Source organism: Hippoglossus stenolepis, chromosome 20 (assembly GCF_022539355.2).
Source record: "Hippoglossus stenolepis isolate QCI-W04-F060 chromosome 20, HSTE1.2, whole genome shotgun sequence".
Classification (NCBI taxonomy): domain Eukaryota; kingdom Metazoa; phylum Chordata; class Actinopteri; order Pleuronectiformes; family Pleuronectidae; genus Hippoglossus; species Hippoglossus stenolepis.
In genome coordinates this window covers 6307766-6321207 of record NC_061502.1, presented here as the reverse complement: position 1 = coordinate 6321207, position 13442 = coordinate 6307766, and the positions used below count along the sequence as shown (strand labels likewise).

General features: G+C 41.6%; 1 protein-coding gene across 1 annotated transcript; it reads right to left on the bottom strand.

Annotated features, from left to right (window-relative positions):
* Positions 1 to 5131: 5131 nt before the first annotated feature.
* On the bottom strand, positions 5132 to 12671 carry snw1 (SNW domain containing 1). The gene is made up of 14 exons (XM_035144386.2): positions 12577 to 12671; positions 11966 to 12119; positions 11626 to 11787; positions 11179 to 11274; positions 10730 to 10836; positions 10174 to 10278; positions 9755 to 9824; positions 9549 to 9614; positions 9314 to 9430; positions 9056 to 9197; positions 8455 to 8557; positions 7481 to 7598; positions 7045 to 7205; positions 5132 to 5841 (listed from the first exon to the last, which is right to left on the bottom strand). Exons 1-14 carry the CDS (start codon positions 12588 to 12590, stop codon positions 5646 to 5648), a joined length of 1611 nt encoding a protein of 536 aa, XP_035000277.1. The 5' UTR covers positions 12591 to 12671; the 3' UTR covers positions 5132 to 5645.
* Between the last annotated feature and the right edge of the window lie 771 nt (positions 12672 to 13442).

Here is a 13442-nt window from a genome sequence, read left to right as displayed (position 1 = left end):
ATACAAATGCGTGTTACGCATTTGGAGCATGAACATTTTGTGTGCTACAGAAACAGGCAAACACGGCATTGACATATTTTCACATTTTATATTTAATGGCTAAAAGGGCAGTGAACAGCTGCAAACACCTTGCAGACATATTCATTTACTTGGAGTTGTGTTTCTGGCCAACCTCAAGAATCAAATACTTAAGTGGTTTGTTGCCTATTAGTTAGCTTTCAGCGGGTTGACCAGATTTTTGTCGCCACTGCTAGGACAGGAAAAGGATTCATAGTGATGAGTGTGAGGAAATCAATATATGCAAACCGTAAAAACCAAAACAACAGGATAACATGCTCCCCAGAGCTGAGGGGAGCTGCACAGTCCGGTGATGATTATCTCCCTGTTTTCGCCTCGTCTGTTGGTTTGTTTGTCAGCGGGATTCAGAAAAAGAAATTCTGAACGGAGTTCCATGAAACTTGTTGGAAAGATGAGACATGGCCAAAGTAATAATCTGTTAGAGTGGATCCAAACAAAGAGGCAAATCCATTTTTTTGTTGCAAGATTGTGACATGTTCCACAATTTCACAGAGAATAATTCCTGGATGAAAAAAATAGGGACATTTATCAGACTGATTTCTGTGAGTGTGTGAAAGTTGGTGCTGTTTGATTGGATGTAAGGGGACTGTTGGACCTTTGCAGAAGTGTGAGTGCCATTCTGATTTTACCTCTGTTTTTTGCCACTGGAGAAGGCTTCACACTGATGAGACTCAAGAAATCAATACATCTGAAAGCTGTAAAAACAAAACAACTGGATAACATGCTACCTGTATAGCTTTGGTGATCCACAGCAATGACAACATTGTGAGAACCCCCTAAAGTGTTATCACCGGCTTTGGAGTGAACAAGCTGATTTGGCATCACGAGAGAGAGCGCCTCACTTGTTTGTGATGTCGAACATGACGCACCAGAGGAAAACAAAACGGCAAACTAATTTTACTGTAAAAGAGGTATCATTTTAGAGGTTTGGTTCGATGAAGACCCCCCTTGGTCCCCCTTTGCCCCAATGTCCCTCGAAACGCTCCTGCTGCACAGTCACATGATAATTCTCTGTGGGGCACTTTCCACCTTAGATGTTTCCATCTCATCAATTGTTGCTCATAACATTTTGTTTAATTTTGGTGAGTGCTTAAAGTCAAGCTTACATTACTTGCTATCAAATGTCAATCGCCCAGTGTAACGATCGCATGTCAATCAGAGCTGTTGTAGTAGAAATGTTGTGGAGACAGTTTATGTCAAACAGCTGTGACATCACTATATAGGCTGAGGTCTCCAGTGCAACACTTCAGCTGTTTTTTCCTTAAGTAAAATGACTCATTTCTCCAGAAGAGCAGTGTCCCCGGCAGAGAGGAAACAGCCCCATTGTTATCCATGGATGTGGGTGTGTTTCTTCATCCCAGCGATAAAAAGACATCCTTTGTTACAGCGGCAGCTTTCAGCACTGGAAGAGGAGAACAAATCTCACAGTGTGAGATAAGATGTCTCTCTTCGACAGGTCAACGGCAGCAGTGGGCGGGGGTGCATTCATCACCAAAATTATTGCTTGGCTGTCGGCGAATGGGGCGAGAAATATCACAAAAAGGCATCAACAAGAACACACACGTAACCTGAGCTGTCCTCCTTCAGGTCAGAAGAGTGGCAAAGATGCAGTGCAACAACTCAATGTTGTTTATTATTTCTGCGTTGGCTTTTCGTTGCGGTGCACAGATAAGGAGGTATCCATCATGGCTGCTGTCTGCGGGCTGAGGATTCCATTATGGCCCCACACAATATGTTCACCGTTTACACACAACAGCACACAAAGGCGATGCCAAGGAACCAATTTCCTCTTACCTTCATGAATAAGAATCTCATTCATCTTCCTCTGCGCGCATTCATAAAGGCGGACAAGAGACGAGAGGAGACCCATTATCGAGCTGTCTGTAACACGAATGCAGGCTGAAGGGAGAGCACACGTCCCTGCTGCTGTTTGGAGACAGAGGCCCTGCTGGATTCAAAAACCTTTTTTTCCCTCATTCAGTCTGTTGGAAGGGGTTTTTCCTCACCCCCTTCCGAAACCCTGCAACGATCGAGCCACCCGTGATTCAGTTACCCTAAGCTGGTACATGTCAGATTGATTTCCACACACCGACTCTCATACCCAGGTCCTTAAACCACCTCACACAGGCAGCAGCAGGCGGACTTCTCTATCTGTCCATCCACCACATCATTTATTCATACACCGGGTTAGGATAAACATGGCAGGAGCATGTTCCAGAGCAGATAAAGTAAATCCAGCACTGTAGGGGTACAGTATGGGAATGATCAAGAGTAAGGAGTGTACACATGATGGAATTATCCCAACAAGAATCAGAGGACAGTGGGGGGAAGCTCTGGTAACAGATACACCACTCAACAAGATAAAGGCGAGTGTTGAATTACATCAGAGCCCCTCTCCCAACACAGAGTCCTGCTTCTGTGTCGTTCAACCTGTTTCCCCAGGTGTGGAGGGGAGAGACGGGGACAAACCACCGCCGCCTTTCCCCCCCTCAGGTCGTGAGGAATTGAACGACTTCTGAACACGTCAGCTCCTTTCCCGAGAACACAATGTTAAATCACATCAGAGCCACTTTGCTGTAATTGAGTGATGGATTAATGTTGTTTTGGCCACATTCATCGCTTGCACATGGGAGAGGCCGGGAGAAGCCTTGAGAAAAACACATTCAAAGCTATATATGTTATAGGCTATATGTGCTTATAGGCTGCACCAAATTGCACATACCAATAGATATCAATCCCATAAGTATGCCGTCATCAGGATCTCTGCATTATTTCTTGAGAAATTCACAGAAATGTCAAAAAACACCACGTCACACCAGGGGCAAATCCACGGGCACTGGCCAGGGGGCACTGGCCCCAGCTGAAATCAAATTGGTCCCGGAAGTGCCCATGTCCTGTCGATAACATTAAATATGACAAATTTGTTCATATATAATCATTTATTTTCTTACCTTTTTGAAGTGCACTGAGCTTGAACAAGGAACAATTATTTCAAAATATATTCAATGATGTGTGGCTTTGAATCAAAGCTATAGAGCTAACAGAAAACAAGGAGTGACTATGTGCACCTTACTGAATCATGAATATAACTGGCCCCTCTGTTTAAATTGGGGCCATTTTATTACACCGATTTAGAAAAAATCCTAAATCCGCCACTGCTTCTCACAATGTTAAAGTGGCAAAAAAAACAACGTTGCCACAGGTTTTAAGAAAATTGGCACATTGTTTTTCTTGTTAACAGATAAATATGAAATGAAAACATAACATCCTTTGCGAAAAGTATTAATGTCGATCCTGTGATTCGCTGGCGCCTGTCGAGAGTGGACCCCGCCTCTCGCCCCATGTCTGCTGGGATTTGCTCCAGCCCAACCGCGACCCTCGACGGATAAACTGTATATTACTTTACATGACATTTCATTTAGCTGACGCTTTTTATCCAAAGCGACTAACAATAAGTGCATTCAACCATGAGGGTACAAACCCAGAACAACAAGAATCAAGCAAGTACAATTTTCTTCAGGAAAGCCAAACTACAAAGTGCTTTATGTAAGTGCCATATAAGTGCTACTAAATACATAATGATTTTTTGTATTCAAGGTATAGTCGGAAGAGATGTGTCTTTAGCCTGCGGCGTAAGATGTGTCGACTTTCTGCTGTCCTGATGTCATTGGGGAGCTCGTTCCACCATTTAGGAGCCAGGACAGCAAAGAGTCGTTGTTTCGTTGAGTGGTTAGCTCGCAGTGAGGGAGCAGCAAGCCGATTGGCAGATGCAGAGTGTAGTGGACGGGCTGGGGTGTAAGGTTTGACCATGTCCTGGATGTAGGCTGGGACCGATCCGTTCGCAGCACGGTACGCAAGTACTAGTGTTTTGAAACGGACGGGGTTAGTAGTGTGAGTGAATTTAGGTTAAAGACCAGTCGAGCTGCTGCATTCTGGATGAGCTGCAGAGGTCGGATGGCACTAGCAGGCAGACCAGCCAGGAGGGAGTTGCAATAGTCTAGGCGTGAGATGACCAGAGCCTGGACCAGAACCTGCACCGTCTTCTGATTGAGAAGGGGATGTATTCTCCTGATGTTGTGCAGCATGTATCTACAGGAATGGGTTGTTGCAGTAATGTTGGCAGTAAGGGAGAGTTGACTGTCGAGTGGACGACCCAGGTTCCTAGCTGTCTGGGTGGGGGCTAACACGGGGTTGTCAAAGGTAATAGTCAGGTCATGGGTGGGAGAGCCTTTCCCTGGAAGGAAAATTTGTTCGGTCTGTCAAGGTTGATTTTCAGGTGGTGTGCAGACATCCACTGAGAGAGGCAGAGATTCGTGCTGCTACCTGTGGTTGGCTGACAAGTTTGAAAAGTGCAATGAACATAAGCATCTTTACCTCAATTGTCTTGGATTCTTCCTGGTTTGAAGCTCCTAGCTCAGTGTTGTTTCACAGTTCTAAGGCTATTATATATTTTCTTTCTGATGGGCACTAAAAGACCAGCAATAAAGGTCTGGGGCACTGCACTAATACAGGAAGCCATGACTACAAACCAGGCCCATTGAAAAAAGCATTTATCATGTGCATATAACAACTGTCTGACCGCCTGTTCATGTACGAGTAAAATATGGCACCGTGCAGATTTGAGTCTGCTGGGCTCTGTAATGCCACATTGATTATATTTCCGCACCCCGGGAAAATAACACTGTCAGACTGCATAAATCATAATTAATTGTAATTAATGGAAACAATTTTGCTCTCATCATCTAATATCATAGAGCCCATTCCTGGAAGGGAAACATTTTTTTTTCACTATTCACACTTCGTAATTGATGGTTTCTCCGAATACATTTTGGGCTTACAATCATCGACGTTAATAGGCTGCATTATGAGTCAAATTATTAACATAGGGAAAAACTATTATAAAAGGAAACTATATCAATTATATAACCAATGGACTTCCCACTATGTTGTAAAAGTTTGAATTAAGCTGCTCTAAACTAGTGAAAAATGTTGACCGATTTGTAGGCGCCCAACAAAACACTATACTTCATAATAAATACAGAGAGATTAGCAATTACACACAATATGAAATTAATTTTATTGGTGGTAATGTACAAGAATTATACAGCTGGTTTGCTTTACACCTTACAGAATTACTTTTTATCTCTGTACATCAAATATGGGCTTTAACGGCTCACAAATACGTAAGTGGACAACTCAAAAAAGGGGGAAATGTTGGGAACAAATTAGACAAAGGAAAATATAAACTCCTGAAGATTTTTATGTTGGGTCTGTATACATGTATTTAAAAAACAAAACAAAAAAAAAACATACGACTAAAGTCTACAGACTTCCTGGGCCCAAATATCACCTATGCATAGACACTGTCAGACACGGAGGCAGATCTGTTATATATCTGTATCCATCGCTTTAGCTTAACTTAACGTGTTAATTCATGTTCTGTTAAGTAAGGATGTTCAACATGTTCTGAATGTAGCTGAATAAGCAACAAATAAAAACAAAAAAATAAAAAAGGAAAGGGCGCCACATCCTCCACCATGCCTCTTACAGCCGTCCTGAACAGACTATCACTCCTTCCTGCGCTTCTTGTCGTGGTAGTCGTCCTTCGAGCGGCTGCTGGTTGAGGGCCTCTTAGAGCCACCGTGCTGCTTGGCTTCCTCCAAGAACTTGTCCAAACCGAAGGGATCCTCTTCAAACTGGACTGGTCCGTCCCGCCTCTGCGCGTGGTCGGCGCCGGAGAATTCTTTGCCAGGAGCAAACCGGCTGGAGGAAAGAAACGAAACATATTAGAATATGCTGCAAAAATGGATGTTTTCTCTCGCAACTAAAGGATAATTTCACTGCACCCTTCTGCAATCTTCGTGCAAGTACAGAGCAATTGTACAGGGTTTTCTCATCTTTATTCAGGAGAGTCTGAGAGCAGGACTTAAGGATTTCACGTTCAGGATTCGTAATAATCTCAGTCAAAACCCTGTGCCCGCACTAAAATATACCCTGCTTGTGCTTAGATTACCTGCGCTTGGAGTTTTTGTGCAACATGTCAACAAGCCATTTGTAATGTTGACTAGTGAAACAGTCCCGCCCTTGTTGTGGGTGTTAGCGTCATGTGTTTGAGTGTACCATACAGGCGCTTACTTTAACCAGGTTCATGCACCGCTGCCCTCCAGTTTACACCAGCAAATGAGCAAAATCAAGGATCAAGTTTTTTTTAGGTAATGGGAACACGGTTGCTAACAACTATAAAAACAAAAGAGTATTTGTCCTGTTTCTCCCCCACCTGTATTTTATCAGAACGGCACCAACAGAAAAAGTTATCAAAACGAAGGTGGAGCAATTTCATTTGTCAACACAGTGTGAGGAGAAGAGCTGAAGCTGGAGCACAGGAAGTCTAAGGGCAAGCAGGAGATATTGGAGTGCGAGCATTAAAAAAAATAGGAACGTGAACTCATTAAGTCCTGCTCTCAAACTGAAAGGACCCATAGGATTGAAGCCACGAGCTAAATGCTGGCAGGCTGTTGTTTTTTTTGCGCGACATATGTATATAATGCAAACATTTCCTTTGAGCATGTTTTGCTCAATGGTGTATCGCCCGGTTACCGCCAAACATTCAAAGACGACAATGACAAGCTGGTGACTAAACATATTCGGGCTTTTGTTATTTTCTCTAATTATCTTAGAGAAGGTTAAAACGTAGGCCGTCCTGTTAGTAGTCTGACAAATATTAAGTCAAATCAAATGAATCAAAATCAAATGAAAGATTAACTGTTTTTTAAACTGGCCATGGAACTAGCCATTTAAGAAATAATTTAAGTTTTTGAAAGAGAAGAAGCTTCATTTCATTCATTTGGTCCATATCATTAGTTGCGTTTATGACTATAAAAACCAATATTGAATTATATTACTATACGAATACAAAGTCAAATAACTGTATTAAGTCATAAAAAAATATAAGAAGAATATAAGTACTTGTTTTGCATGAGTGACTCAAGGTCATCTGTGTAGGCGTCCTTGTCAATATTTTTGCTGGGCCTGTAGATGTGTGAAGCCATGTCTTTGTTGCCGCGGAACGGCTGGTCGTAGACGTTGTACGTCTCGTCCTCACCACCAGCGAAGCCACTGTCCATACCCTGAAAAGACAGAGAAAAGGTAAGCCACTAAAATAAGAGACAGAACAGTGCACAACAATGAAATGGCTGCTGTATAAATTCTTCTTCAGTTTTGCTGTGCTTCCTCTAGTACCCAAGAAGGGATAAATGCTGTCCACACTAGGAAACTTGCAAATGTTTCCTTGTATTGTGGAGCTCAGTATTCAGCCTTGTACACAAGAGATTTTCTCTCCAATCAACACAAATAATCTAAGCTGATGTTAACGTACATTGTAGTAGGTATGAAACTTTCTAACCTTGCTTTGATTGAAGAGTCTCTGGTCGTACTGAGCTTCGGAGGAGGAGCGAGGGTTGGGCATCCCCAGAGCGATCAGTTCACTGACGTCCCTCTCCTGGTCTCTCTGCAGCTTGGACCTGGGACAAGGAAGAGAGTCTGAGATGAAGCAACGATTCGCAACAAAAGCAATTGACACACAAAAGAAAATAAAAAATAACTGAGTGAATGAACTTAAAGAGTAGTTAACATGATTTTAACTGGAATGTCACTCAGTAGAATGTATACCTCCGCCAAGGCCCAACAGTCCCCATCAAATTCAATCAAGCTGCACCAAATGTTACACACTGAAAAGATCAGTTTCCTAAAGGTGCCAAATTTTTCCCCATCAAGATCCATGGATTGTTCCCTGTTTAAACAGTGGAAATTCCGGGATCCACCCGTTGCTCTTCATCCACTTTAAATTTAACGAGTTCTTGTGTAATCTTGCTTACAAACAAATGGACAGGGGTGAAAAACAAATTTGACTTGGCAGAGGTAATAATCTATTTTTATACGCCTATAGGTTTATTTAAGATTATTTAAAAGATTATGTCATTGGGGCTTCAATTTATGATTAAAAAAAGTGTTTGAGTTTTTCATTAAATAACTGGGGACTGTCTTTCAGCAAACAGCCATCTCAAAGTTAAGTGAAAGGCAATTTTAAGATAACAAGGTTTGTGCCGTCAGACAGCTGGAATTGTGTCTGTAATGAGCTCTCATCTGAATTTCACTTCCCTCCACTCAACCAGGGAACCACAATTCAATCAATCGACAACCTGCCACTGCGCACACAGACCTAACACACAAACACACACTGATCACACATGCTTAGTTCAATATTTCTGCCAGATGCATGAATGATTCAGCAGTGAGCAGTACATCTGTATCTGTGGGTATTGAAAAGAGGGGTGGGTGAGTTCACATGCGGTGTGTTTTATAGTGCGTGTCCATCACCTCTTATCAGGAGCTGCCCTCAAAATGTTCCTGTCGTGTTGTCTCTCTTTCCGTCTGTCATGGCGGATCTCGTCACGTTCCCTGGCCTCGCCGTCTTCGCCACCTGCCACGTTAAACACAAAAAGGAAATTTTGAAAACAGAAAGGAAACCACATGAGGACATATGACGTGGAATATTACAGCCGAAATAGGATGTGAAAAGCAACACGGGACTGAAAGAATTGGAGGAAGAAAGGAGAAAACTGATGAGAAGAAGTAGAGGTGGGTTGTAGATGAAGATGTAGTAGTAGAGAAAAGGAAAATGTTATGCACAGCAGGAGAGGGAAGACAAGGCGAAGAGAAACTGTTTGTCTTCAGTGCACATTTAGACAAAATCCCAGCTGACATACGGTATTGTCAGAATTTATCACAAATAATGTCAATATAGATATTGCTAGGCGAGTCAGTGCTTTCAAAATGCATGAACAAAAATAAGACATGAATAAAAAAATTGGAAAATAGGTGGTGCTGACACCAGAGTTTCAACATGCCCAGAGATCCACACACACACACACGTTTGTCCTTAACAGTCAACTTTTCTACTTCTTGATCTTTGACTCACCTTTGTCTCCGTGACTTTTGATCCCCGCCCTGCGGTCTCGAGCCATTTGGGCGAGCTCCCTCAGTTTCTCCTCCTTTTTCTCCTTCTCCTTCTGGGCCATCTTCTTCTCCACCTGTGCTCTCATCTCCACAGCCTCCCTGGCCTTAAGACACAAACAGAATTTCACTGTTATTTAAATGTGGGTTGAAGGGTGCAGATTTTAGGCAATGCCATTATCCTAAACTGTTGATCGGATCAATCAGAGGGATGGTGCAGTACCTTTCTGTCAGCGATGTAGAGCGCCTCAGCCAACTTGGCAAAGTTTTCATTGATGTGAACCGTTTGCAGCCCCCGACCATCAGCAGCCAGACGTTTGTCGAGAGGAATGGTGTAGCCCTGAGAGAGATTATGAGAACGAAATTAGCAGAGAAGGGGCAACAGGATAATACATGATCATTTCTAGAAATTTTGAAATAGAAGAAATAGTTCAAAAATAATTGTGGTGCCACGTTACCTTAGCGTTCTTCCAGTTGGAGATGCATGGAGGAATCTTCCACTCCTGCTGTTCCTTCACTGTCATCTAAAGAAAAATGAAGACATTTAGGTCAAAGATCTTCTCTTTTGTACAATGCAAGTAACTTTATTTTAAATGCATCAGTGTAGTAGTAAAAGCAGAATGTGTTACACGGCCAATTTTTTTTCTCGAATGTGTAACGGTACCTTTCTGCTTGGAGAATGCAAGACAGGGGCAGGAGGAGAGGGGGGGCCTCTGGGAATCTTCTTGTTGATCCTGAAACACACAATAATACAACTTAATTATTTTCTTTAAAATGAGAGGTACATATTCAAGTGTGTAATTACTACCCAGTTTGAAAAGAAAGACAATTACAACAAATGACCTTAAACTCTTTCTATGTTACATTCTGGTATATATAAAAAAAAAGAAGATCTGTACAAAAATATCTTTATTTAACTGTGAACTTCAGATTTCCTTTGGCCATAATATGAGGCTTTATTTTTTAAGACTTTTTTAACAAACTGTGTCTGAACATAGTAATTCTTCTAATTATATTAAATAATCTATCAAGCCAGTCGTCACACATGACTTCATGCTGTTCTGAGACAGGTTGTTGACTTACTTGAAACGTGGAGGCTCCATGGGGTCTTTCTGCATCTCCACCATGCGGATCACTCTCTGTTTGGCCCCAGAGTTAAAAGCTACCCCCTGCTGGGATGGGGTGTATCTTGAAGAGAGAACAAAGCAGAAGAAGTGGGTCAACATGGATACAACTTTTATCTTCCCTCACATACAAAAATACAAATGAATTAATAGTACCAACTTATGTGTTTCATAACAATTGATGTCATAACTGTGAACCTTTGTCATCACACTATTCAATCCCCCATTAATATATGAACGTAGTTGTAAAACAATCCATCTGTCCCTTCTAAATCTTTGTTCTAAATTGTGTTGAAATTGTTAGAATTACTTTTAATGTGAATATGACATGCGTTTTTTATTCTAATGTGTGATGTGACATGTATTTTATATTTCAATGTGTGATTATGTTGTGTATTCAACATTTTTAGTTTTCTTTTTTAATGGTATGTCAAATGTCTTTGAGCAGTGTTAAAAGTGCTAAATACATAAAATGTATGATTATTATTATGATGATTCATTCTTCCACTACATACCTGATGTACTGTGCAGGAGCCTGTTTGTCTGCAGCTCTTACAGGCATAGCTGCAGCAATCTTCTGAGACACCTGCTTGTCCAAGGCAGCCCGAGTCTTATCTGTAAGCTACACACAACAATGAACATGTAAAGATGTTAACACATTTTCACATTAGCCTCATAACTCAGTAAAGGTAAAAATGAATAAAACACTACCAAAAGCATTATGTTTCTGATTGTAATTCCACTTGTCACATTTACATAATTTACTCAACTCTACAGAGCAGAAGACAGATATGATCACACACCATCATCAGCTTTAACTTTCCAGTAAACAATGGATACAATTAGTTGGCCTGGGTTAATGATCTTTGAGCAGTCAAATTTAAAATCTCACGATCAACTGGTTCTGTAAGTAAACAGCATGTGTCACAGTTTTTCCATACAAACAAATTCCAATATGTCTTACTTCTTTCACCGCCTCCTCGTCAGGCTTCTGTAGCTCTGGGGTGTCTTCATTTAGCACTTCCTTTGGCAGAAGGTCTGTGTATTTACTGAAGATCACCTGCAACAAGGAAAGATAAGAAATTATAGCAGACTGAGGAAGTCATCGTTTTCATAATGATATCAAAACATGATATGCACCATAACCATGGATTGTTTTGACAGTGTGCATCATAATGAAGTGTGTAGTCTGTAAATGACAGGGGGAATACACCATCGCGAAGCATGTATTATATTAAAAGGTCACTCATACAAACTTCATAGAAAGAAAAGTGTCTCTACAATTAATGTTTGTGTACTACCATCTTCAGACCAAGTTTGATCAGTCCAATAATTTCAAAAGTCAAGTTACGCACGGATACATTCTATATGTGCACTGAGGCGACAGCTGAAGCAGTAACCGGTGGTCTACCTTATCCTTGCTCTGTCCTTGTCTGGCGATGGAGTCATATTTGACCTTTCCCTCTGCATCCACCTGCACCGCCAGGGCATTGGACGTCTTCTTCTTCCGGCCCATCTCCTGGGGAAACTGGGCCACATGGATCTCTGGGAAAGCTCCTCCATCTCCAAAGTCCTGCAGAAGCACAGATTTTTTACAGCCAAGGTGATTAATGTTAACATTCATTTCTACATTCAGTGTCATGACATCATACGAAATCCCCCAGAACCACCTCCAAAGAAATGAGAAACCACCTCCAATCTTGAACGGTGCTCTTAAAGCGAGATGTGTAACCCGCGATTAACTTATTTACCTCGAGTGCACGCGGCACCCAGCTCTTCCTCTGTCCGTATTGAGGGGGCTCTCGGAGGGACGAAACCAGGGCGTTGGAGAAGGACTTCTGGGCCTGGATCCTCTCCTCTGCCTCCAGCTGGTCCTGGGACAGCTGGGTCGGCGAAGGTAGGAAGCTGCACACACAATAACAGGTATATCAGTCACTTTGTTTCCCACGTAGTCGCGCAGCTGCTGTGAGGCCTAGCTAGCATTAGCCGACATAACACGGTGCTTTATTCAGAAGCGTTAAAAGTGTTAGCTAACTAACTGCCGTCACTACACACCAGTTTAGTCAAACTAAGAGAAGGGCTGACACTTCGCTAACATACAATGGATAAACTTGGGAATATCCATGCGCTGTTAAGCTAGCTGGCTAATGCTAAACACTTAGCTTCAGACGTATGCGATACGTATGCTATACGTTAGCGGATGCTATTGGCATCGATTAAAAGCAGAAAACGGACCAGCAGACCAGTAACATCAAATCAAAACATTAAACACAGTATAAACACCATTAAACACGGACTGGAAATTGCATACAACCACAATTTGCTTCAATAAAAACACAAAAAGCCTCGACGCAGCACCCACCTCGTCAGAGACATTTTCCTTTCTTCCTCAGTGGAGACCTGCGCATGCGCGATGCCAGGACGGACCGTTAATGTTTGAGATAGAATCAGAATCTGCTTCGCTTTTTTTTCCTGTTAGTTTATTTTTACACGATCGCAAGGTTTACGGTTTTCGTTGACCAGCCGCCATCATCTACTATGTTTTCTAATGAAATGTTATTATTATCTTAACGAGATCAAACAATTACAATGCATCATATTAGTTTAAATACATACATATCATATCAAACAATATCCTACTTCAACACTTGGGCCACTGTGGGCTTTCTCAGTGTGGTAGAATAGAAATGACAGCATGGTGTTCATCTGTGATCACTGTCTCAGAGGTAAAATTATAAGAATAAGAATAAGAAGTCCTTTATTAGTCCCGCAATGGAGAAATTGCAATGTTACAGCAGCAGAAAGGCATCAAATAAGTAGCATGCTGTACTTGGGTGAAGGAATATAAAGAAGTATATATAAATATAGAACAGATATACAGAAAATATAAATGTAATTATACCGGTATATACAGTGTAAAGTAACAATCAGGGGTTAGGGGTGTTCAGCTGCAACATGCAGCTTAACCGCTAGATGTCACTAAATTCTACACACTGAACCTTTAAACAACCCCCTAAATTAATAGATACATAAATAAAAAAGAGGTATTGGTTCAGCTTATCATATCAACACTGGAAGAAGATACTTATAAAGCTCTTTAGTTTAATTTAGTTTTTTTAATTTAGAGAGTGTGAAATAGCCCCTGAGTCGTTAATACAGCAGTCGGGTGAAATCAGCGAGTAACAAACAGGCCTTTTTTCCCCACAGCGTTTTGACTTGTCTTAAGGG

Bases quoted from the DNA above. Each gene is read 5' to 3' on its own strand.
- snw1 (XM_035144386.2), bottom strand. The intron at 9,198-9,313 runs GTACTGCACCAT...TTGTGTCTTAAG, and splicing joins TCTACATCGCTGACAGAAAG to GCCAGGGAGGCTGTGGAGAT. The intron at 7,599-8,454 runs GTGATGGACACG...TCCTTGTCCCAG, and splicing joins AGGGCAGCTCCTGATAAGAG to GTCCAAGCTGCAGAGAGACC.